At 39.8% G+C, this 27,151-nt stretch overlaps 1 protein-coding gene across 4 annotated transcripts; it reads right to left on the reverse strand.

Annotated features, from left to right (window-relative positions):
• Positions 1 to 1,655: 1,655 nt before the first annotated feature.
• SERBP1 (SERPINE1 mRNA binding protein 1) lies at positions 1,656 to 22,060 on the reverse strand. 4 transcript variants are annotated; one of them, XM_011994986.1, is made up of 8 exons: positions 21,286 to 22,060; positions 17,421 to 17,571; positions 16,428 to 16,568; positions 16,237 to 16,308; positions 15,560 to 15,637; positions 11,245 to 11,422; positions 6,445 to 6,618; positions 1,656 to 3,886 (listed from the first exon to the last, which is right to left on the reverse strand). In XM_011994986.1, exons 1-8 carry the CDS (start codon positions 21,596 to 21,598, stop codon positions 3,830 to 3,832), a joined length of 1,164 nt encoding a protein of 387 aa, XP_011850376.1. In that variant the 5' UTR covers positions 21,599 to 22,060; the 3' UTR covers positions 1,656 to 3,829. The 4 variants fall into 4 exon arrangements, with proteins under 4 accessions (XP_011850376.1, XP_011850374.1, XP_011850375.1 ...); XM_011994984.1 differs by having other exon boundaries at positions 15,560 to 15,682; XM_011994985.1 differs by having other exon boundaries at positions 16,237 to 16,326.
• Between the last annotated feature and the right edge of the window lie 5,091 nt (positions 22,061 to 27,151).

The following is a 27,151-nucleotide window of genomic DNA, read 5'->3' on the forward strand; positions in this document are numbered from 1 at the left end:
ATTTTTTTGTGAGTTTTTTTTTTTTTTAATCCTATACAAGCCTAAAAAACCATTTTTAACCCAGGAATGCACCAAACCAAACAAAACAGGTCACAGGCTGAACTTTACTGACCCCTGGCTTACATATAGCATTTTATTTAAATGGCATTCATTTCCAATGTTCATTATTTTCATCTGTGACCAAAATCTTCATGGTTTTAGCAAGTTATAGTCTAACCATTTCCTAAACTTAAGCTTCTCATGTTTAGATTACAACCATGCTTTCTCTACATTCTTGAAATTACCGACTTCCTCAGCCTGATTTATTTCAATCACTTCACATAACCCCCAAATTTGAACTTAAAAGTCAAGCAAGATTCAGTGGTAATCCCAGGGCACAGCTTGGGCCAAATAACAACCCAAATTTCTGGGAAGCTGCCACTTACTATTAATCTCAACCTGACAATTATCTTGCAAATGACATTGATCAATCATTTAATCACTATGATCCAGTTCAAATATGTATCATTTTACTGCCTTGTCACCAGTTATGCCATAGAAAGCACAGTAAATAATGAACTTTCTGGGCTTTTCTTAGTCAACCTGAAGATCTGGCTTGTACATGTTCAGACTTGCTAAAACTTTACATATTTATCTCAGTGTAATCCAAACATCTGGGTTATAATCTATTTTCTAAGTGTTTACTTTCTTAAGAAAGTAGAATTACATGCACCTGAGACCTCTGGAATTTGCTATACCATTGGACTAGATGTCCACTAACATACCTGAACAATCTTACCTTGAAAGTCAACATCGATTAGGTTCTATCGACTTCCTATTTCTCATTCCTTTGAACCTTCTAATACCTGCTGTTTCCTTCCATATGATGGTACTTTCCTAGACATGTTAGGTTGGTACAAAAGTAATTGCACCAATCTAGTATTTTCAAAATCCAATACACACTGAGGCTTTGTATGCAACCCCCTATTTTTCTATTTCAGTGCAACCATCTCTGGCAACTAGAAAAATAACAAAATTAGAATGAATACTTAGTATCTTCCTTTTAAACCCACACCAAAAACAAGCCCCAAATATATTTACAATCCTGGAAATGAAGTGTCCTACTTCCATCCAAAAAATAAGAGTAAAGGAACTGACTAGATGTATATGGTGTCACTTTTTAAAATTCTTGCATAACTCCACAGGTCTCAAAATAGCTAATAAATCATTTCATTTCAAGCTGTAAAAATGCCTTAAAAATGTCAGCTCTGGTATTACTTCCATTTAAATGCATCAAGATAGTTCACTGAAACATCAGCTGCCACTGTTACTTTAGGAATCTGTATCTGTTTAGGAATTTTTCCCCTAGACTATTATAGCCAGTTTATCAATAAAAAGTAGCATTCAGTATGCTTAACTTTCATTATCAAAAAAGTGATCTGCTAAGAAGTAACAATTAGATTAAATCCAAGAAGTCCTTGGATTTTGTATCTTACAAGAATTCAACTTTCCCAATTAAGTCACTAGTCATTAAGATAAGTACCCTTCCCAAATGTGATTCAACAGCCTGGTTTTTAGCAAATAAAAACCCCATATGAAATTCAATTTAAAAATTGTAAGCACAAAGGGGTGTGCACACAGGTCAGAAACCAGGAAACACATGACAATAAACATGATCCTATTTGACTGTTTTTATGACTTTTAAGAAGTGAGCATGAAAATAAATCTTTATTTTCAGTTATTACCCACCAGTAAGAGAAAGTTAGGTTCACAGTTTTAGCTCTTGACACAAAGTGAACTAGGAGGCAAATTTATATCCATCAGATACAACTAATGGACCAACTTCTTAAGTTCAGGCTATCTTGAAAGCTTGCAACATACCAGATATTGCTATGTCGTCTCTCACGACAGCAATGGATGACACTGAGTAGAAGTTGTGTTTTGAATAGCAGGTGTTTTCTATAGCATGTTGCTAGAAATCAAGATTTATAAACATGGTACATGTTTGGAAATGAGTTAGATACTTGAAAAGTCTAAACACACTGATTTATGAGTGCGTATGTTGCCGTCTCAAAAGGGGTCAACAGTTCATATGGACTAAATTAATCTCAGGGTAGCACGTATGTTTGTAAATATAAAATTATATTAGACAATAGCACCAGTGCAGAACATGCTCAGCATCATAAGATCCAAAACACCAGCACAAGTTTATCCATCATTAAAAACAATTACCTCCTTCCTAAAATGTCAGAATAGTAGGTAACTGAGATTAATAAATCTAACCCAAACAAGTAACTCTTATAACATAAAATTTCTCTTTTAGAAGTATATGTGAGAACCAATCAGCTAAATATAACTTTTTAAGACTGAAGATGTCCAATACTTTTAAAATTGGACATTACCATATACAGGTAGAACATTTCTAAAAATGACGTGACAAATGATTCTTAAAACTTTTTAAAAAATTCCTTCAGTTTATCAATAAATGTGGCAGAATAAAAGACAATCCTAGAAAACTTTATTCATCATTCTATGTGTGTTTTAATAAGTAGTGATGCTCCCATTATAGGAATCCATTATTAACCTAATTTTCTAATGGAGGAAGAGAGAAAAGATAATTACCACTTTCTGTGGAATACTCAACTTAGGACCAAATAATAGCAATCTAGGAAATAGTAAAGATTTTTGGTTTATATTTCATGGATAGTGCTGCTGTTCCAGCCTTATAAAGTAAAGCTGGTCTGCTTCCCAAATTCCAAAAATTAAAATACTCCCCACCTCACCCTACCAACCAGTGCCCTTTGGTTTTTGTTTTAGAACAAGGAAGGGTTAAATGGTTGCTGATCATGGATGCACCATTTTGATTTTGTGACCTTTCACACACAGAAATCATACCAAATGGCCAGACACTTATTTTACAGAACAGTTTAAATATTACACATTGGCCAAATCAACTTATTCCACCCACCCTGGTGGAGGGGGAGAAAAAACCCATACCTATAAAACTACTTCACTTGACAGGATGTGTCTACCAACAATAAGTAGCTTAAACAACTTTCACCAATTAAGATGTCTAGTTTAGATTTTAAAATGGGAAAGTCACACATTTAAAAAGTAAATATAGTTGAAAATGTAAATCAGTTATAATCTGAACCTAATGAACCATGCAAGGAGCAAGGGTTAATAAACCAATGTGCTTTGAATTTGTTCAAGTACTGATATTTCTGTATATAAAGATTTAGCATATATATATAACAGCTATCATGAGAAGTGAAAAAAGATTTTTCCCCAAAAATGAAAATATTAAAACTAAGTTAAAATACATATAGTTAGTATTCCACACAGCATAAAATTTGACAAATCAAAGTTTAACATGTCCCAGTTGACCATGTGTGAATATGCAAAGCAGGTATTAAAACCAGTATGTCCAATATTTAAAACCAGTTTGTAATTGGGGGAACTTCTAAATCCTTAATTAAAAAACACAAATGAAGTGAAAGCTTTAAACTGGTACACACTGTTCACACCTATATTTCAAGTTTGGAAATGCATATTTGCAAGCAGCAATACAAAAGTATTCATGAAGAATGCATAATCTCTGAAAATTATGAAAACATCCCTGCTACCAATACATTTCTAAATACAAAACTGACTACCATATTTGTTACTTCTGTGTAGCGAGAGAAGTTCATTTTTAAAACAGATAAAATTCAGTCTTTAGGTGTGAATGGTATGAATGACAGTCTTTTTTTTTTTTTTTAAATTTCTTAGTCGTTTGGAATCCTTAAGCATGCAAAAGCTTTGAACAGAAGGGTTCACAAAGGAACCAGGGTTGTCTTATGGCATCCAGTTAAGCCAGAGCTGGGAATGCCTCTGGGTCATCCACATCAGGAGCAGAAGCACTTGACTGAAAAAGAAAAACCAAAATTAACCACAGTTCTCAATTCTTCAAAATTACATTGTTAGCTAGTGTCTACATTAAGATAGAACTCTAAAAAAATTTTACTGTTGGCCAGGCACGGTGGCTCAAACCTGTAATCCTAGTACTTTGGGAGGCCAAGGCGGGTGGATGACCTGAGGTCAGGAGTTTGAGACCAGCTTGGCCAACATGGTGAAATGCTGTCTCTACTAAAAATACAAAATATTAGCTGGGCGTGGTGGCAGGCACCTGTGATCCCAGCTACTCGGGAGGCTGAGGCAGGAGAATAGCTTGAATCTGGGAGGCGAGGGTTGCAGTGAGCTGAGATCCGGCCACTGCACTCCAGCCTGGGCAACAGAGTGAGACTCCCATCTCAAAACAAAACAAAACAAAAAAACAAAAACAAAAACAACAACAAAAAAAACCCACCAAAAAACCTACTGTTAAAACTCTAGATAAAATGTATCAAGACAAAATTATGGATCAGAAAAAAACTACATATATTTGCAATGAGCCCTGTCCTAAATTTCTATCAAGACCTACTTTCATTCCAGAGTAACAGTATGGGTTGTTTTCTTTTTCTCTTTTTTTTTTTGGAGACAGTCTTACATTCTGTTGCCCAAGCTGGAGTGCAGTAGCATGATCTCAGTTCACTGCAACCTCCGCCTCCTGGGTTCAGGGGATTCTTGTGCCTCAGCCTCCCAAGTAGCTGGGTTACAGGGCTGTGCCACCATACCCGGCTAATGAGACAGGGTTTCACAATGTTGGCCAGGCTGGTCTCAAATTCCCAACCTCAGGTGATCTGTTCACCCAGGCCTCCCAAAGTACTGGGATTACAGGCATGAGCCAATGTGCCCAGCCCAGTTGTTTTATTTTTTCCAGTAAACCACACGAATAGATTCACAAGCAATTATGTATGTGAATTTGCATTGTTGTTCAGAATTCTTATACTTTTTCCACTTGCTAAATAAGAATGGCATCAATGTGAAAGCATGCTAAGAAACGAATATTTAAGTAGAATAATCAACAAGGTTAAAAGTCCAAAAACAGGGCCAGGCATGGTGGCTCAAGCCTGTAATCCCAGCACTTTGGGAGGCCGAGACGGGCGGATCACGAGGTCAGGAGATCGAAACCATCCTGGCTAACACGGTGAAACCCCGTCTCTACTAAAAAATACCAAAAAAACTAGCCGGGCGAGGTGGCGGGCGCCTGTAGTTCCAGCTACTCGGGAGGCTGAGGCAGGAGAATGGCGTGAACTCGGGAGGCGGAGCTTGCAGTGAGCTGAGATTCCGCCACTGCAATCCAGCCTGGGCGACAGAGCGACTCCATCTCAAAAAAAAAAAAAGTCCAAAAAAAGGAGTCCAAATTGCTCTTTATAGCCTAAAGTATAAATAACAGAACTAAAAAAAAAAGTATGGGAAAAGCCCATAAACACAACTGCCGCCTTAAAAAAAAAAAAAAGATTGGTCTTGGAGGAACAAAGTATCATTACACTGGCAGTGATAAGTTACCCTTATAATAATCAAAAATAGACTCAATCAAGCAGGTGGGTCCCCAAATTTGTAGGATGTTGAGAATTTAGGAGGACATTATGGTTGTTTCCAAGCATCAGATCTGAGTTCATATCTATCAATTACTTGGGATTCATCAAAATATTTCTCTAAGAACTTGTTTTGTGCCATATACTGTTCAAGGCATCGGAGGGATTATAGAAAGTAAAGTAAGACAAAAATGAATCCCAGCTCTCTCAGAAGAGTCTAGTAAAAGAAAAAAGCATCAACAATCATGAGTGTCACAAGAGGAATTATACAAGGAACACAATGGTTATTAAGAGGAGACTTAAAAAGCAGTTAGGAATTATCAAAGCGAACAGATTGCTTTTCAGGTAAGCCTTAGCAAAGGTCAAGAGTTAACCTGATTCACTACACCAGATTTTCTTGTCTGGAAAATGAGAATGTCATCATAGTTAACAAGAATTAAATGACATTAAGTACATAAAATGCCTAGCCCAGCACCATGACCAGCACCTAGTAAGAATTCAAAAGGTGGTAACTTAACACTACTTACAGCACTATAAAAAAAGGCATTTAAGTGTTTTAAACAAAAATATAACCTAACACGTGGTTTCTTTTTTTTTCTTTTTGAGACGGAGTCTCGTGGTGTCGCCCAGGCTGGAATGCAGTGGCCAGATCTCAGCTCACTGCAAGCTCCGCCTCCCGGGTTTACGCCATTCTCCTGCCTCAGCCTCCCGAGTAGCTAGGACTACAGACGCCCGCCACCTCGCCCGGCTAGTTTTTTGTATTTTTCAGTAGAGACGGGGTTTCACCGTGTTAGCCAGGATGGTCTCAATCTCCTGACCTCGTGATCCGCCCGTCTCAGCCTCCCAAAGTGCTGGGATTACAGGCTTGAGCCACCGCGCCCGGCCAACACGTGGTTTCTTAAAGACACTGCTACTACTTCTACTTCTTATGTTCCCAGAAGGACCCAGCCAGTGACTTCTAAGAGGTCCTTAAATTACATAAAAGGAAAACAAAGTCTTAAATTACCTTGTCGGTCCTGCTGCCACGGTTTGGGCGCCCACCACGCCCACGTCCACCTCGTCCTCCCCTGCCACCACGTCCTGGGCGGCCAAGGTCTCCAAAATTGATCTCCAGCTGAGACGTTATATCATTTGCTGGCTTCCGGAAATGATGGTCCATAACCGAATCTTCAGCATGAGCCTAAAAACATAAGTGAAGATGACTGGGTTATTAGTAGAAAAGTAACGTCGCAAAATTTCTAAATAATGAGCTTTCTTCTAAAAAGACCAAAAATCCAAACTGTACTTTCTGTGAACAAATGTCTCAATGTCTCCACAGGTAACAAGCTAGGACTCAGCTATAGTGATCTTGGAGGAATAATTTCCTTCACTTTTCTCTATCTCAAAATTGCAGGTAATATCAGCGGTCCTCAACTAAAGACATATATGCTATCACAATCAACCCAAATGATTGTGGCCCATCCCAGACCTACTGAATCATAATCTTTAGCAGTGAAATCTGGACAAGTACATTTTAAATATGCCCTTCAGATCAGGACTCCAATGTGAATCCTTGATGAAGACCTCTGGAGAGGTGACATATAAGGCTACTACTATCATTGAAGTTAAAAAGAACACGCAAGTTAAAAAGAAAACCTCTGTTCTACACTCTTTCAACTATAACTAGGGTAATGACCTTATTCCATACAAACTTTTCAGAAGCATCTTCTGTTAATATACAACCATTATGTTTTTCCACACAAATATGGAGAGCTACAAATTCAAGTGAAACACTACACACTTTACATAAGGGGAATCTTTTAAAGCTATGCACAAATAAATCCACAGCTTAAATGTGTCACAGGAATCTTTTTTTTTTTTTTTTTTTTTTTTTTGAGACAGGGTCTCACTATGTCACCAGGCTGGAGTGCAGTGGCGCAATCTGGGTTCATTGCAACCTCCACCTCCCAGGCTCAAGTGATCCTCCCACCTCAGCCTCCCAAGTAGCTGGGACTACAGGCACATGCCACGATGTCTGGCTAATTTTTTTGTATTTTTTTATAGACAGGTTTTCGCAGTGTTGCTCAGGCTGGTCTCAAACTCCTGGGCTCAAGTGATCCGCTGGTGTTGGCCCTCCAAAGTGCTAGGACTACCGGCATGAGCCACCACGCCCAGCTAGAAACTTCTTAAAAATGAAGTCATGTTTGTGAAATCCAGATCCTTTCTATTTGTGTTTAAGATACATGACCCAGTCTGGGAGGAAAAAAGCAAAAAGCCAGACAGTTCTACACTGCTCCATGCCTGATGTCTTCTTCCATGCTTGGGATGGGTTTTAATCTTCCAGTTGAAAACTGTGCCTATGGGACTTTAAAGTACAGCTTTCTTTTTCTAAATACGTGTAAGAAATCCTCTTTTCTAAAGGAATAAAGAACATTTTCTTCTTTCATTAGAACTTGTACTATTACAATTCCATTAGATTCAACTTAAAATATTACAACTGTTAATAACTAGCCTTTAAAGTACAAATAAATTTTTGTGTTTTCATCCCTTACATCAACTCATACTAGCATTAAAGGTCAATCCTTTGTACCCACACTAACACAATGTAAGGCAATAGAAGGCTCTAATACGAATTTTAAAGGAGCCTAGAAACATAAAAACAAATTCACAAAAACACCAGCAAATTAAGATGAATTATATATACTAATTGTGTGATTTTTAAATGTTTGCTCTTTCAAACCAATGCTTTCAATTAATTGCAAACCACCTATCAAAAATATTCAGAAAAAAATAAAACCAACCAACCATATAACAATAAAAAGTAAGGCCAAGGGCAGTGGCTGAAACTTGTAATCCCACACTCTGGAAGGCACAGGCAGGAGGGCTGCCTGAGTCCAGGAGCTGGCACAGGCATGTAGTTCCAGCTACTCAGGAGGCTGAGCTAGAAGGATCGCTTGAGCACATGGAGGTTGAGGCTGCAGTAAGCTGTGACCATGCTACTGCATTCCAGCCTACATGACAGACCAAGACCTTGTCTCAAAATAAAGTGTATGGGGGAGTGCTCACTTTGGCAGCACATATATTAAAAGTGGAATGATGCAAAGATTATTAGCATGATCCCCACAAGGATGACAAGCAAAACTGTAAATTGTTCTATTTTTTAATTTAAAAAATAGAAACAATAAAAAATAAAGTATTTGGGAAAATGTGTTTAGGCTATATGCAGATACCATGCCATTTTATATAATGGACTTGAGCATCTGAAAATTTTAGTATGTCTGGGTCCTGGAGCGAATCCCCTGCAGATACCAAGAAACTGTACTGGGATAAATTTGGGGCAGGGGGTTGGGGGGAACCTTTTATTCTCTTTTGAGACAGTCTTGCTCTGTCAACTAGACTGGAATGCAGTGATGCAATCTTGGCTCACCCCAACCTCTGCTTCCTGGGCTCAAGTGATCCTCTCCTGCCTCAGCCTCCTAGGTAGCTGAGACCACAGGTGCATGCAACCACATCCAGATAATTTTTATAGTTTTTGTAGAAACAGGGTTTTGCCATGCTGCCCAGGCTGGTCTCAAACTTTCAACTCAAATATCTGCTCGCCTCAGCCTCCCAAAGTGCTGGGATTACAGGTGTAAGCCACTGTGCCCAGCCTCCTTCTTTCTAGAGAGCTCAGAGAATGAGCAGCAGAAAACAGAAACTCTGAGCTCTGTCAATAACGTGGTAACACAGTTCTCCATTTGTAAAGTTTCTTCCTTCCTCTTAACTACCTCACATTTGTCATGAGAATGAAGACATGTACAAGTTAAAGAGCTTTTTTTAAAAATTCTTTTGAGAAAGAGTCTTGCTCTGTTGCCCAGGCTGGAGTGCAGTGGTGTAACCTCAGCTCACTGCAACCTCCGCCTCCTGTGTTCAAGTGATTCTCTTGCCTCAGCCTCCTGAGTAGCTGGGATTACAGGCATGCGCCACCACACCTGGCTAATTTTGTATCTTTAGTAGAGATGGGGTTTCTCCATGTCGGTCAGACTGGTCTTGAAATCCCGACCTCAGGTGATCTGCCCACCTCAGTCTCCCAAAGTGCTGGGATTACAGGTGTGAGTCACTGAGCCTGGCCAAAACCAAGTGTTCTAATGCAGTTTTTTTTCTACAGGACTTAAAAAAAGATAATTTCCTCATTTGCTATTCATATGGAGTAAATGTTAAAAATCATCTCTAAACCTAAAAAAAACTTTAAATCTTTTTAACCTCCATTTTATTTTACAATGTTTCCAAGTTTGTCTTATAGCCATTTTGCAGTTTAAAAAATTAAGCGTATTGGCTGGGCATGGTGGCACACGCCTATAATCCCAGCACTTTGGGAGGCTGAGACAGGTGGATCACTTGAGGCCAGGAGTTTGAAACCAGCCTGGCCAGCATGGTGAAACCTCATCTCTACTAAAAATACAAACATTACCCGGGCGTGGTGGCGAATGTCCATAATCCCAGCTACTGGGGAGGTTGAGACACAAGAATTGTTTGAATTCGAGAGGCGGGAGGTTGCGGTGAGCAGAGATGGTACCACTGCATTCCAGCCTGGGCGAAAGAGTCAGACTGTGTCTCAAAAAAAAAAAAAATAACTAATACCTTATTAAATGGGTTTGCCCTCACAATATTTTAATTTAACTTTACCTTAGGATGATAAAACTTGCAGTCTGGATTTCTGGCACAGCCCAATTTATGATATGAATAAATCAAACACAAATGTCAAAAGGTTAAAGGAAGCTGATAGAGAAAAAAAATTTAGGAGAAGAAATAATACAGTTTGGCTTTAAAAACTTATACAAGCCCTAACAGGGAGCGGCACTGAAATATTCCTCTAAGAACACACCCCAAAGCTTAAACGGAAGCTACCAATTCAAAAGCCATCAATGTGACTTTTTCCAATACAGCTGACCCTTGAACAACTTGGGTTTGAACATTCTGCCTCTGTCAGCCTTGAAACAAGCCCAACCCCTCTTCTTCCTATCCAAAATAAAGACCTTTGTGACGATCCAGTTCCACTTAATGAACAGTAAATATATTTTCTCAACATTTTAACTTACTTTACTATAAAAATACAGTATATAATATGCAACATACAAAATGCGTTAACTGGTTATGTTATCAATAAGACTTTCAGTCAACAGGTTATTAGTAGTTAAGTTTCGGCAGAGTCAAAGGTTACATGTGCACTGATCTGCAGGGTCAGTGCCCCTAGCAACCTCACATTGTTCAACAAGTCAACTGTATTTTCACTAGTTTCCATGTTTCTTAAGTAAAACCCACATATTCTTTGGTTTTTAAAGCCATCATTCCTTAGACAAGATGCATATTACCATTTACTGAGTGTCCTGGCCATTACATATGATATAGGCAGACAGTTTCAAAAGTTGAATTCCAAAAGAAGTCACTTACATTTTAGGTTATATGAAAATGTCAAGATTTCAACCTAACACCATAATACCAAAGTCCTTTAATGATCTCCAGTTTGGCAAGATTTCAAAAATACAATCACAACTTTGAAAAGAACTATCATATTTCTGAACACTAATAATTACACAATACACCACTAACAGCTTTTTAGGAAAAAGCATCTCTACCACATAAAACATAATTATAAACTGATCGAAGGACTTTCTTAGAATATGTAATACAGTTTATTTTCCTTATAAAGCAAATTATCTGCCCCAAATGATCCTATGTAAAGCTTTTTTTATAGACAAATCACCCATGTGAAATTTTAAAACAAAAATTATAAATACAATTCAAGTCACATCTGAACATTTTCAAACACGACAAAACTTAATTTTACCTCTTCACTCTTTGATTTATGAAGAACAAATCCCTTCTTCCACTGCCCATCAGCACCTTCATTTGGTTTTCGGATATTAAATTCTACTTTTGCCCGGTCCTTATTTTGAATAGCCTTCCACTCATCCAAAGTCATCTCTTTTGGACCCTCCTCTTTTACCTCTTCAACTTCATTCTCCCTGTGAAAAGGTTTTCAAGTTTTATACCTGGTAGAGAGCTGATATAATTTACATCAAAGTATTTCAAATTTAGGATTTTAATTAAGAAAGTGAACCTTGTAATCTTTTAGAGAAAGATTATCCAAGGATGAGGGTATCCTAGTTTCCTGTGTAACTAAGCAACTTGGTAGAGACCAGGAATTCAGTGTTTGCTGACTATATACAAGTAAGGGATATAGAATTCATCCTCATGAACTCTTAAATGATCATTTATCAGTAATACAACCTAGAACAGGCTTTACCAATACTAAAATATACATTTCTTAAAAACAGTACCAGCTGGGCACGGTGGCTCATGCCTGTAATCCCAGCACTTTGGGAGGCCGAGGCGGGCAGATCACGAGATCAGGAGATCGAGACCATCCTGGCTAACACAGTGAAACCCCGTCTCTACCAAAAATACAAAAAATTAGCCAGGCGTGGTGGTGGGCATCTATAGTCCCAGCTACTCCAGAGGCTGAGGCAGGAGAATGGCGTGAACCCGGGAGGCGGAGCTCGCGAGCCAAGATCACACCACTGCACTCCATCCTGGGCTACGAGCGAGACTCCGTATCAAAAAATAAAAAACCAAACAGTACCTTGTTTAAAAACTACCTTCTTAGGTAAAATCCTCAGCCTATCTTCTTTTAAACCACATTTTTAATTTCCATAATTCCCAAAATACATTAATTCTTAATAACACACAAGAAGGTAATCCTCTTGACAGAAGGATGTCTGTTAGCAACCAGGGTTCAAATTTTGGAACATAAAAGAACTGTTCCTCTATGCTTTATTTCGGCAACTAGCACTTATAGCAAATAAAAACAATAGCCATGTTTCTACAAATCCTAAAATCCTTATACTCCAATTTTCAAACCAACCTGTATATGGAAAGGAGGCCAAGGATTCACTGCTAATAGAACTATCCACAAACACACACTGGTTTCATTATTTAACACTAAACCATTTATTTCTAAATATAATTCTCCAGTCTATAACTATTGAATACGATCCTTTCCTCTTTTTACAGAAACAAAGCACTGGCCTAAGGATCCATTATTTTAGTATAATCTCAATTTGCAATTGTCATCAAACAAGTCATTTGCTATTTGGGGAGCCCTTCTTTCCAAAGATAGCAGGTGATTCAGTTAGCTTTAGAGCTCAAATATCTCCCTGGATGCTGCCCTTTACCATTTGACAAATCCTATCTTAAAACTTCCTCCAGTTATATCTATGCTGCAAAAAACAAAAAACAACTCTAGAGCAAGTTTACACTGAATTGGGTACTGAGTCCACCCAGTCATTTTACAGATGAGAAATCCAAGAATATAAAAAAAGTCCTGGTTACCCATGTTATAACACAGCCAGGAATATAACTTAGCATACCTTTTATCATATCATGGAGGCATGACACCCACCTTTCAGGAATTACTGCAAAGATTAAATAAAAACCAAACAGAAGCTCTGGAAGCTATATATAAGCTAGTTAATCAGTCAGCCAATGTTGTGTTTCTTAAATTTATACTTCCATATGCTATGCCCAGATTCTTCCCTACTCTGGAGTAAGATTAGAGACAGTTCTAATGTGATGGATAATTATTTTCTTTAAACCAAACACCTTCAATTTCATTCCTGGGTACTCAGCTAAGGATTTGCTACCGATACGCTATCAGCACATTAGTACCTTTTGGTAAAATTATAATATTTGCAGATCACTCTGAGTGATTCAACATGGGCTCTATTAAACAGTTGTGGTTGGACGCCGTGGCTCACACCTGTAATCCCAGCATTTTGGGAGGCCAAGGCGGGAGGATCACTTGAGGCCAGGAGTTCAAGATCAGCCTGGCCCACATGGTGTAACCGTGTCTCTATTGAAAATACAAAAATTAGCCGGGCATGCTGGAGCATACCTATTGTCCCAGGTAATCGGGAGACTGAGGCAGGGGAATCGCCTGAACCTCAGAATAGCCAAAATCGCACCACTGCACTCTAGCATGGGAGACAGGAGACTGTGTCTCAAAGAAACAAACTAACAAAAATGTTGACCACTGTGAGAAACTTAATGTTGCATAGGGTTCATTTGTTAAGGCACCAATCACAATTTCATTGTTTATCAGGCAAAAGTATGATTCCATTATAGTTTTGCATAAATTTTTACTACCAAGTTCAAAACATCACCCAATACTAGGTACTTTTATCTACTCCCTCCAATAGTATATCATTTTTCCTTATCCCAACAAATCCATGGAATATGATACTCCCAACATTAACAGTGTTTCACCATAAGAGCAATTCTTCCTGAAGAAAAGAAAAAATTCAAGGCCAGGCGCAGTGACTCACGCCTGTAATCCCAGCACCTTGGGATGCTGAGGTGTGCGGATCACCTGAGGTCGGGAGTTGGAGATCAGCCTGACCAACATGGAGAAATCCCATCTCTACTAAAAATACAAAATTAGCCGGGCATAGTGGCACATGCCTGTAATCCCAGCTACTCAGGAGCTGAGGCAGGAGAATCACTTGAACCCAGGAGGCAGAGGATGCAGTGAGCCGAGATCACGCCATTGCTCTCCAGCCTGGGCAACAAGTGAAACTCCGTCTCAAAAAAAAAAAAAAAAAAAAAAGAGCAAGTTTAGAAAGCATCTGCCCCTCCCACCCCCAAACTAACTTGAATATGCTTCTGGTTAGGAATCACTGTCCTAAACAACCTGTAATCCAAGACTTTAAACCACAATAACAAATAACTGACAAAATAAACATAATTTTAGGCCAGGCGCCGTGGCGCACGCCCATAATCCCAGCACTCTAATCAGGAATTCGAGACCAGCCTGGCCATTATGGTGAAACCGTCTCTACTAGAAATATAAAAAATTAGCCAGGTGTGGTGATGCACGCCTGTAATCCCAGTTACTCGGAAGACTGAGGTAGAAGAATCGCTTGAACCCAGGAGGCAGAGGTTGCAGTGAGCCGAGATAACGCCACTGCACTTCAGCCTGGGTGACAGAGTGAGACTGTCTCGAAAAAGAAAAAAACAAAACAAAACAAAACCACGTAATTTTAAAAGCTAATGAAGGGCCAGATGTGGTGGCTCACTCCTGTAATCCCAGCACTCTGGGAGGCCGAGGAGGGCAGATCACTTGAGGTCAAGAGTTCAAGACCAGCCTGTCCAGTTGGCCAAGACAGTGAAACCCCTCTCTACTAAAAAATATAGACTATTAGCCAGGCATTTAAAAAAAAAATTTAGTGAAGGGCTGGGCAAGGTGGCTCACGCCTGTAATCCCAGCACTTTGGCAGGCCAAGGTGGGTGGCTTGCCTGAACTCACGAGTTGAAGACCAGCCTGGGCAAAATGGTGAAACTCTCCTCTACTAAAAATACAAAAATTAGCCAGGCCTGGTGGCAGGCACCTGTAGTCCCAGCTACTCAGGTGGCTGAGGCGGAAGGATTGTTTGAGCCCAGGAAGCGGAGGGTGCAGTGAGCCAAGATCACTCCACTGCATTCCAGCCTGGGCAACAGAATGAGACCTGGTCTCAAAAAAGAAAAAAATGCTCGTGAATAACATACTCTGATCTTTGCTCTCTTCACACATTTAAAAACAGGCCAGTAATGCTATGTTCCAAATTCTACGTTGGAAGTAACTTCAAGACAGAACTAATCTTAAAATGGCCACATTTTCTACTTTAACTATCTCAAAGTAAAATTTGTACGGTTGTATGACAATGGTAAAATGACTAATCAAACAGAAATAACCACATTAAAATATTGTATTTTTCAAAGCATTAGAGTCAAATATATACACATAAAGCACTCTTTTAAGGGCTGGGTGCAGCGGCTCATGCCTGTAATCCCAGCACTTTGGAAGGCCAAGGCAGGAGGAACGCTTGAGCCCAGGAATTCCAGACCTGCCTAGGCAATATAGTGAGACCCTGTCTCTTACCAAAAAAAGAAAAAAAAAAAAAAAAAGCATTCTTTAAATACTCTTTGAGGGATGAGGGTACAATACGTCTCCCTTGTCAAAAACAAAAAGCCATCAAGCAACAGCATTAAATCTATGGGTTATCTCATTGGTCAAAATCCAGTGCTTTCAATTCTGGGTCATTACTATTACACGCAAAACCACTTACTTATTTTCAGTGTCTGCCACTGGATGATGTTCTTCACCTTCAGGTGTTTCCTCAGTCACATTTGATTGATCCAAGTCACTGTAATTATAAGATATTTGTTTCTGAATGTATTTGGGGGACTCTCTAAGGAAAGAAAGAAAAAGAAAGGCATCTAGGTCCATTTACATGTAGCTGAAGAGTTCTTCATACAAAAATACCGTAAGCCCTCACATGCTCTAACTCCTTTCCTACTAAATATACTCCCCAGAAGACCTTGAAAAGGAAATAATATAAACTATTTAGTTCATATATTTCATACTTAAAAAGTAACAGAACAAGGCAGCTAATTATAAAACCAAGCTTTACTAGTTTAACAAATTTTGTAATGACAACAAAGTCAAAAACTAGAATAGGAACTATTAAGGACACTAAGATAATCAGAATACCCAAATAACCTTATTGTGGGGTTTCAGGAAAAGCTACAAATATATATGGGGGAAAAATGAGTAACAAATATATTGAAGTACAGGAAAACCAGTCATTCAATACACTACAACCCAAATTCATCCCATAGGACATTATCTTACAGTAGCTCTCAGAGGAGAGCATTCATTATCTCAGAGACAAGTAAAATTTGACAGAGGTATGGATTAACCCCTAGTTAGGTACAGAATTTTTTAAAAAATCAGAATACCAACGTTAATTCGTCTTTGACAGTTCCCCAGTTGTGAGATCCGCTACCTCCACGTTTGTCCTCGTGCTTCAGGCCACTGTAATGTGAAAAAGAACTAACAAAACTGAGTTAACATAATACTCTTTAGTTCTAGAAATTCAAAGTTTGTTTATTAGATTAAAATATTAAAATAAACTAAAAACCAGTAAGACTTACGATCTATCACTTCCACTATGCCTATCAAATTCACGTTTGCCACGAGAATCAAATCCATCTCCTCGGCCCATTCCACGTCCACGGCCCCCTCGACCTCTTCCAAGACCACCACGACCTCGAATAGGTCGGTCAATAATCGGTCTATAATATAAACAAATTATACTTCCATGGTTTCCAGAATGAGGAAAATCCATCCAAAAACCCAAAAATACAGAACATGTTTACCAGCTCAAAAACCAATAAATACACATGCTTCAGAAAATTCAAAATAGTCTATTTCTAAACATAAAGGAAGCCAGAACAAGAAAGCCTCCCAGAACAAGAAAACTATTTTAGCACTCTAAAACATTACTACCAATGCATATACTTTTCCACTGTTATTCATTGCACACATAATCCAGTCCATCACTATTTACCAATACACTTAAAAATTAAACACATTTAGTAAACCAACAGTATTTTCCTTCTAACTCTGTATCGGGAGACAGCAAGAAAAAAAAAGTGGTTATCAATTCAATAAAGTGCTTCCATTACAAGAGACCTAAGTTTGAACCATCACCAAAGGTCTAAAACATAACAATGCACACATACAGATGTTTCTGTCAAAAACTAATAGAAACAATTAGCCAGACTGCTACCTGGCAATTATTCCCAATTTATAGCTTAACATTAAGCAGTGACTCTATAAAGTAACAAAATATGAAGACTTTTTTGGTTCACGCCTGTAATCCCAATATTGCAGGAGGATAGCTTGAGCACAGGAGCTCAAGACCCACCCATGCAATATAGATAGTGAGACCTCAGCTCTACAAAAAAATTAGCAGAGTGTGGTGGTGTGATCTTGTAGTCCGAGCTATTCAGGAGGAGGTTGAGATGAGAGGATTGCTTGAGCCCAGGAAGCAGAGACTGTAGTGAGCTACGCTTGCATCACTGCGCTCCAAGCCTAGGAGTTAGACCAAGATCCTGGCTCAAAAACAAAAAAAAACAACTTACCGATCAACTGAAAATTCGCCTCCTTCACCCTTTTCTTCAATTGGCTTTTCGAATCTTCGTTCACGAGGTGGTCGCCTTTCTGGTCTTCTATCAATTATTTTCCCTTCACCCTGAAGTTGTTGATCAGGTCTTCTTCCAACTCGTCTTATTCCTAAAAGGATAGATAACCTGCATAAGCAAACTATTTTTGCAATACAAAAAGTTTAGGCCTGGACTGTCAAAAGCTGCTTCTCTTCCAATCCACTACCATTTCCTGTTGGAAAAAAGTAAACACTGGGCAACTCTAATGTGTAACAAAGTACCTTAGGGAAACTGCCATTTAAAGACAATAAACCTTCCAATCCATACCACGGACCAAATACATAAATAAATAAAATACAGACAATAAACTTGTTTTAAACTTCTATTTAGTTTGCCAAGTTATTCTCCCCCTCATAAGCATTTTCTATAACTGACTTGGAAATCATTTGGGCAACCATTATTCCCGTCACTTTTCAAGATATCAGTCTCTTAATAAAAAGTTTTAAATTTAAAAAATGTTAGGCAAGTGATACATTTTGGCTTTTAAAATACCAAAGAAAATACCAGCAGCCATTCATAATAACCAGGCAAATCAACACACTCACTAGATATGGCCCCTCACAAAAGTGAGGGCCACACTTTGTTATCCTATCTAATCTGAAAAAACAAAAAAGCAATTAAGACCCATAATTCTATGGAATCACAAATCTGAAAGGAAAATATGGCATTTAGGATTATTAGAGAACATCACCTCAGTTTAAAACAGCCATTTAACCAGAAAGTGTCATCTTTTAGTCTCCTTAACTGCAGGCACACAAAAAGGGCCATCTTCCCCTATTAAACAGTTTAAAAATTTATAGCATGTAAGTGTATATATGTTTGTACACACTCCCACATCTCTAAGTACTTCCAAGTTAGGAAACAGTTACTTATTAGGCATGGAGACAGTCCTCTAAAAAATTTGCCCTAACAACTATCTTTATTGTCAAATAATCTTTAAAAACCAAATCCACACACATAAGACCCCTTTTAAGCAGTATGTAAGAAATAAGAAACTTGTGACACTAAGTGATAGCTGAAGCATTTACTAATTTCCCCCTTTACTGCTTTTCCTGTAATGTTTGAAACCCCACAAAGGCAACCAATTTAAATTACTGGTGCCCTTAAGGATCAATAGATGGATGATTAAATTAATGACTTTAAGATTGTTGGTATGCTCTAATTCCCAATTTCTGACAAAGTCATACAGCAGCTGAGGAATTGGTTTTACAAGATTTTAAGCTGCTTCACTTTGGTTCTAAGAAAGTAGAACACCATCAGGACACACCCAACTGTTCAATTGCCTGTAACTGGAGCCAAACAGTAACTATCAGTCTCTTCAATAGAATTTTGAAGTTCATTCCCTGCAAATACAAGACAGACTACAAATGTTAGACCTTACACCAAGGTATTTAAATAAATGTCATCAGTAATAAAGTGTACTGGGGTGGAGTTAAGGAGCCAGTCCTTGCAATAATATTCAAGCCACACACACCCAAGTGAACAATAGTTGGCGTCCCCACCCAATATCAATATTAAGCTTACAGAATCTTAGAAACTTAGATTAAACTCACCTAATGAAAAAGACTGACATTTAAAAATGCAAGCTTCTTTTGATATGCTTATGTATAACCTGCAAGCTCATTAACTGCACTAGTTTCAGGCATCCATTCTGTTTTAGAAAATCCCTGGTCTACACTCTCAATGACATTCTGCTATCAATTCTAAAGTTCTTCAAATGGGCAAGAGAAGCTACAAAATTAATTCATAAAATATAAACATTAAATATCTGTCTAAAGTATGTCAAGCATTATGTCACAATGTGTTGTCAAAACCACAGAACACAATCAGGTTAACCTTCCTACTATCTGCAGGGATTTTGTTTACAGATATATTCCCAGTAAATAGGACAGTAGAATCTCAAAACGGGTATTGTCCATTCAACACTTTTCCTGTATTTACATGCTTGTATTTTATGCAACTTAATAAGAGTGCTCTGAAATACTGACCTAAGGAAAATGTTGATTGCTAATATGGAATAGTTTTCCCATGGAAAGACTTATTGAATGGTGAACTTAAGTCTTAGTTCTAACTTCATGAAATCATTCCCCACATTTGTAACTTAAAATACTTTTCAGGTAAGAGCTTATTTCTTAGATGGGCTTCATGATCAAAATAACTCAGGCATTTAAACATGCTTCATGTTTTGAACATTCCAAATGAGTGAACACATCTACCTGGTACACATTATTCGTACACACAAAAAAGACTCAACTTTTTTGTTTACTTTCTTAAGCTTAAGCATAGTTTAAATAATTACACAAGTCAGCGTTACTTAACACACGAATTAAATGATTTATTTAGGTGTGTTAGAGTGCCATAAAGCCTAATTGGCTGAAGAGATACTTGGCCTAAGTGATGTACATGCTTTCTAATACTCCAACTGTGTTTCTCCTCAACCTATAATTTTACCACAAGAATTATTTTCTTTCATTCACCACCTAGGACCGAGGTTCTTCATTCTAAGCCTCATAAAAGTCCTCAAAAAAAAAAAAAACACACACACAAAAAAATAAACCTCCTAAAACAAATCCCACCACGAGGAAATTGTTTTGATTTTCAAAATTAGTTGAATGTCACAGAAGTCAACAAAAGCTAATGAGAACTCCTTTCAGAGAAGCACGTGGCAGGAAGGGGTAATTTCAACTTTCAACATATAAATACAGCTTTAAAGATTCAGACCTTAGGTCCGACACCTGCTTGCTATTGATCATGCACGTTCTTATCTTCGAACTACTTGCTCTTTTTCATCCGTAACAAACTGGTAATGAGAATGCAAAAATCAAGACAATCCTGTGAAACTCACAGTGCCCTGGAAGCAACTATCAACCGCCAGTGAAACTCTGACCATGCTTCACGCACATGTGGAGGGGGAAAAAAAAAGCTGCAGACTCTAAAGAGCTCTGCTGCGACTAACGCTGTGACAGCCTCTGCACTCACTTTACCCACGAGGCCCAGACTCCACCATGTGAAAGACTCAATTTGGGGAGTCGAGAGAGAGGATCGTGACTCGAGAACTTTCCTCGGGACGTCCTGCGATCACCAGTCTTCATTCATAATTCCCGCTTCTGCTTAGTCGAGTGTGGCCAAACTCCTCCATTTCCCAACAGCTTAACTCACCCCAGCAAGTTCTGAGAAAGTCCTAACAGTTGAGAGGTGGAGGAGAAACAATAAAGCACACGCGGCACCCCAACCTGCGGCTGACTCCACACGTCCGATGGCCTGGAACGACCCCCTGCTTTTCGGCGGGGATACTCCGCGCCGTCGTGGGACAAGATGGCAGGACAGGAGCCTGAAACAACAGCACCTCAAAGGAGCAGCTCTGCGCAGTAAGCAGCGATGGACCCCGAGCCCCTCCGTAACTACGGCAAGCGTCGGTGAGCGGCCGGCTTCCCCGCACCTCAGTCCATGCGCTCGCCCGCCAAGGAATCCGGCGGGAAGGCAACAGCCTCCCAGGACCCCGAGCGCGCTCGAAGAGCAGCTCATCTCCGACCACGCTCCTCTGCTCACAACCTAAGGCGGGAAGGGGGTGGCTCCGAGAGCCTCGCCGGCGGTGGCTTGAACTTGGGGCTACCACGCTCCTGGCACCTTCGCAGGACCTGGCTTTTGTCGCGTGAAGAAACGTGAGGAAATAGGCGGCAAAGTCTCCCGCGGACCCCCGGAGCTCCAGAAACAAGTGGCAGCCGGCAGCCCTCTCGCTCCTTCCCTCCATCCCAGTCTCCCCCACATTCTGCCCCTGCTTTACCTTCTTTCTTAAGCGCCACGGGCGGCTGCGTCTCCTCTTTCTTGTCAACCACGCCAACGCTGGGGGGCAGCGGGTTCTTGCGGTCTTTCTGGGACTCCTTGCGCAGCTGTTTGCCTGCCGCGTTAGAGTTGGTCTGGGCCGCGGCCTGTGCTGCGCTCTTGGCCCCGGGGCCCCCAACGCCGCCCCCGCCGGCTTCTTTTTTCTTGTTCTCCGCTGCCTTCAGCACCTCGAAGGGGTCCGATTCGTCGTCAAATAACTGGTCGAATCGGTTGGTGACCACGCAGCCGAAGCCTTCCTGTAAGTGCCCAGGCATGATGGTGGCTCGGCGGCGCGTTCCTCCACGGATTGCAGCGGGCCGCGCCGAGCCAAGAGCGCCTGCTTCAGCTCTTCCCACAAGATGGCCGGGCCGAGAGAGGGGGGCCGTCTTCTCTTCCGGCGCCAGGCACACATCCGGGAGCGGCCAGCGCCGCAAGGCACTGTGGGGTGTGTAGGCCAGAGTCGTTTCTCCTGAGGCGACTCCCTGCGTTGGGACTACAATTCCCAGGATGCATCGCGCGACAACTCTTCGCGCGCGCCCGAGAGGCGGGACCCCAAGAAGGGAGTGAAGCGTGCGAGCTGAAGGAGGGGAAGCGTGGTGGTGGGCGGAGTCCTGCCACCTGCTCTGGTCGCCCTTAAACTGTCTAGGTCTTCAGCTACCCTGAAACCAGAAAAACGTGACGGCGTAGCTGACTCGCGAAAGTGCTCTTTGGTTTCACTCACGCTCCCTCGGGCTCAGGCTAACTTTCCCCACCGCTCCGGGAAGTGTCAAGGTGACTCCCAGACCTTACATCTGAGACGCACAAACTTCCGGGGGAGGGGGTGTTGCTGAGACGCCGCGCCGGCAGCGAGTAGGCTGGACCCTGCCTGTGCCAAGTCCGAGCAGCTCAGTCGCTGGAGTGCCCTTCTGTCAGGCTCCACGGTGAATCGAGGCTCTTCTGTCTAATGTGAGGTGGAATACGTTTCCTCTCGCGGGGACGTGAACTAGGGTAGCAGAACTAACCAAAAAGACAAGTGAAACTATCACATGGGAGCGTGGCGCGTCTTTCCCGGGCTTCTCACCGTGTGGCGGCCGGTGTCGTAGGAGTGGTTAACTCCTGACTGTGCAGCGCTAGACGCGGGGCAAGCCGCCAGGAAGCACTGTTTACAGAAACGCTGTTACAATCATTCCAATTAATTGTCCGTTCGTGTCCGGCAAGTCAGGGCTTAGGTGGCTGTGGTGTTAGTCACATGCGCTCAATAAATACCATTTTAGAGCATTTCGAGTGCGTGTGTGCTAGGAGTTGCGGTGAGGGGTGGGAAATATTGAAGTCAATACTTAATAATAACAAAGCATTGATACTAGTTGAGAATATTAAAGTTCATTAAAAGAATACAGTTTGAATGCATATTTAAGCACATTTGGTAGCACCGTGTTTAAATATATCATAATTTTTAAATCCTTTTCCATTAACACAAAATAGCAAATGCATCTATTTGGCAGGAGCTATGAATAACCTTGAACTCAACATTGTGTTAGGCAAATAGTTGCCTCTTTTCACAAATGCTGAAACCACTTCAGAGATGAAATGATTTACCAAATTCACACCTCTGTAAGTGCTAGTGACAGGTATTAGCCCAGCCTTCTACCTCCACTAGGAGACGGGACATCAGCTCTTTAATTCAGATTCTGCCCCGATAGAAAGCTGTCCAATGTTTAAGTTTCCGATATGATTTAAACATGGTTGTGTGTCAGGGTATGTAACATGGCGGAATGTAATCATCAATATCCGAGCAGATTTTAAATCAATTCCTTAGCAGGGAAAATAGAAGACACGAGTCATATTACATACATGTGGCAGCAAACCTCCTGGTTTTCTTATTTCTCAATCCTCCCCTACTCTTCAGAGCCACTTACTTCCCTGCTGCCTCAGTCCTACCCACCTCAACCTCAAACACACCCCCTATCTCATCCTCTCTTTCACAGGCTCTGGCTCTGTGGCACCTACCAAGACAAGGAGCTTTTGACCATACTCTTCCCACCTTTTCGAAATAGCTCAAGTGCAATGTAGAAGATCTCCACATTTTGACAGATCCTCTCTCTTCACGGGCTGTTGCATCTTTGAGACTGTCTGCATCTTTGAGACATCTGTGAAAGCTCCTCTTCTTACCTCCTTCTGGCCACGGCCACAGTAACGATATTCATAGCCAAAATGCGATGTTTTAGTATGTGCTTGGTGCACATTACGTATGTGATCTCCTTTAAACCTTACATCAGCTCTATAAGAAAGTTATTACTCCATACCCCCCCCCAAAAAAGGTTATTACTTCTGTTTTAAGATGAAGAAAATGAAAACAAAGAGCTTAAGTAAGTTAACTACTCCTGCCACAATCTGGGGGCTGGAGCAGGCCTGTTGTTAGTCATTTTTTTCCTCCATTACAGATTTCTGGTTTGCTCAGACAGATCTTCGTGACCACCAAGCATTATTACAATAAGAATATTTGAAAATAAGCTACACTTAGAGAAATTTTCGGCTATGAATTTATGAGGTTCATTTATGCTCCTCAGAGAATTTACCTATTAAGATTACATAAAAATGTTATGAATAAGCATTTGAAGAAAAGGGGAGAATCTTTTATATTTCTGAAAAGTTTTAAAGTCCATTTTTAAAGTATACAAATAAAGCTCAAGATGATCTTTTACATCTCTCAATCGTTATTTTATAACTAGTTATTTTCAGTTTCCTTTATTCTACAAAGTTGAAATATTAATTTCTTAATATTAAATATTAAAATATCTAAAAGTTCTTGCTACTCTCACTAGGAAAACATCAGCCAAATAATCCTCAAGGGAAGAGAAATTTCCCGGCAGACACTAGTATTCAAATTAAAGGCATGATTTATAAAAGCGACAAGTGTCAGACGGTATCACTGATTAGACATGTGGCCTAAAATGTCATCTCTCTGTAGCAATATTTGAATCACATCTTCTTCTCTGAAAAATACTCATGAAACTTAACAGTCTTATCTACAACAAGCCTCTCTGAAGGGTTTTCTAGCAATAAATGCTGAAAACCATGATTAAATATCCAATGTAGTTGCCTGATGTTAACGAAATGGAGAAACAATATTATATCTCCTTCCTTCCTGCCTTCATTTACTTTCAGGATGCTAATGCAGTATTCAGTTCTCAGCCACATTACAACTTGCTTTCATCCATTTCTTCATAATCTCAACCCCCTGTTATTGTTGCTATAAATAGTAGTAATAATTAACAATTGCTATACTACATTTTTTTCTACCCATGTTCAGGTGATTCTTCTGCCTCAGCATCCGGATTAGCTGGGATTACAGGCGTGTGCCACCACGCCCGGCTAACTTTTTGTATTTTTAGTGGAGACAGGGTTTCACCATGTTGGCCAGGCTGGTCTTGAACTCCTGACCTCAAGTGATCCACCCGTCTTGGCCTCCCAAAGTGTTGGAATTACAGGCATGAGCCACTGCACCGGGTCTACTTACTACCATTTGCACATTTATTACGCAGTAGACACTGCTAAGTATTAAATATTAAATAGCTTACATGCATTATTTCATTTAATTTTCAGAATAACATTATGAAGTAAAAAGTAGTATTACCTCTATCCCCCTTTTATAGATAGGGAACCTGAGGTTAAGTGCCCCTCCCAAATTCACATTGACTGAAAGAGTCTGGCAGTCTGATCTTACAGCCTGGGCACCCAGTGGTAACAAGGAAGAGGAAAAAGTCCTTCATCTTTACATTGCTACCACGTGTAGCAAAATCAAACTATTCTAACAGTTTGGGGACACTGGATATAGGTATCACATCAATGTAAATAGACTAATTTTTAGTGTATTCAATATATAATGTATTTTTAAAACAAAACCAGTAAAGGTGGTTCTTGTGAAGAAAAGGACAAATCCCCTATGTCTGAAACTGGAATGCTAAGTGTAATATTGCAAGTCTAGGCTTGTGCTAAAGTTAGACTATCAGAGCTAAAAATAGAAATATTATACTCCTTCTTTTGCCACCTCAAACTCACTTTGAAGGTTGAACTTCTTGAGTTTAAACTTCCTTTTTTTTTTTCTGTGTTACCAAAAAAAGAACAAAACAAAAACATAAGGAGAAAAATAGTTATATTGAGATATAATTCATGTGCTATATAATTCAGCCACCTAAAGGATACCAGTTAATGGTTTTTAGTATATTCACAGAGTTGTGCAGCCATTACCGCTATCTAATTTTAGAGCATTTTTATCACCCCTGAAAGAAAACTACCCATTAGCAGTCATTCCTTATTCCTTCTATCCCCAACCCTAGGCAACCACTAATTTACTTTCTGTCTCATAGATTTGCCTATTCTGGACATTTCATATAAGTGGAATCTTACAATGTGTGATCTTTTATAACTGGCTTCTTTCATTTATCACAATGTTTTCAAGGTTCATGCATATTGTACCATATATCACTACTTCATTTTTTTTTTGTAACTGAATAATATTCTACTGTATAAATAGACTAAATTTTATTTATCCATTCATCAGTTGATGGAAATTTGGGTGGTTTCCACCTTTTGTCTGTCATGGATAATACTGTTATGAATATTTGTTTGCAGGGTTTGGGTGGACATATGTTTTCGATTCTCTTGGAATGGAATTGTTGGGGTCATATGGTAACTCTACGTTTAACATTTTGAGGAACTGCCAAACTATTTTCCAAAAAGGCTGCACAATTTAACAGTCCCACCGACAATTATGTGAGTTCCAAATTCTCCAAATCCTCACTAATGTTTGTTATTGTCTGTCTTTTTTATTATAACCATTCTACCAGGTGTGAAGTGGTTCTCCTTGTGGTTTTTTTAATTGCGTTCCCCTAATGGCTAATGATGTTGGGCATCTTTTTACATGTTTAGTAGCCATTTTTGTATCTTCTTTGGCGAAGTGTCTGTTCAGATCCTTTACCTTTTTAAAAACTGGTATACTTCTCTATTTTATCATCACATTTTAAGAGTTCTGCATATATTCTAGATGCAAGTTTCTTATCAGATATATGATTTGCAAATTTTTTTTTCCCATTCTGGGGATTGACTTTTCACTTTCTTTTTTTTTGTTTTTCTCTTTTTAATTCTTTTTTTCTTTTGTTTTTCCCCCATAGCCAACATCATAAGACTTTTTACTTTATTGATAATATCCTTTGGGGCATGAAAGTTTTTAATTTGATGTGATCTTTATGATAAAATCCAATTTATCTTTTTTTTGGTCATTTTTGCTTCTGTTATCTTTCTTTGTTTTGTTTTTTGTGTTTGTTTGTTTTTGAGATAGAGTCTCACTCTGTCACCCAGGCTGGAGTGCAGTGGCTGATGAAGGCTCACTGTAGCCTTGAACTTCTGGGATCAAGTGACCCTCCCTCCTCAGCCTCCCGAGTAGCTAGGACTACAGGTGCACGCCAGCACATCCGCCTAATTTTTTTGTGTTTTTTGTAGAGACGGGGTTTCACCGTGTTGCCCAGGCTGGTTTCAAACTCCTGAGCTCAAGCGATTCGTCCACCTCAGCCTCTCAAAGTGTTGGGATTACAGGTGTGAGCCACTGCACCCAGTCCTCTATTGTCATATCTAACAAGCTTTTTCCTAATCTAAGGTCACAAAGACTTACTTCTATGTTTTCTTCTAAAAGTTTTATGGGTTTTTTATAAAATAGTTTTAGAAAAAAATAAAAATTAAAAATAGTTTTAGGCCTTACAGCTAGGCCTTAATCTATTCAAAATTAATTTTGTGGGCCAGGCATGGTGGCTCACGCCTGTAATCCCAGCACTTTGGGAGGCCGAAGCAGGCAG

The sequence above is a fragment of the Mandrillus leucophaeus genome, unplaced genomic scaffold, assembly GCF_000951045.1.
Source record: "Mandrillus leucophaeus isolate KB7577 unplaced genomic scaffold, Mleu.le_1.0 Scaffold464, whole genome shotgun sequence".
Taxonomy (NCBI): domain Eukaryota; kingdom Metazoa; phylum Chordata; class Mammalia; order Primates; family Cercopithecidae; genus Mandrillus; species Mandrillus leucophaeus.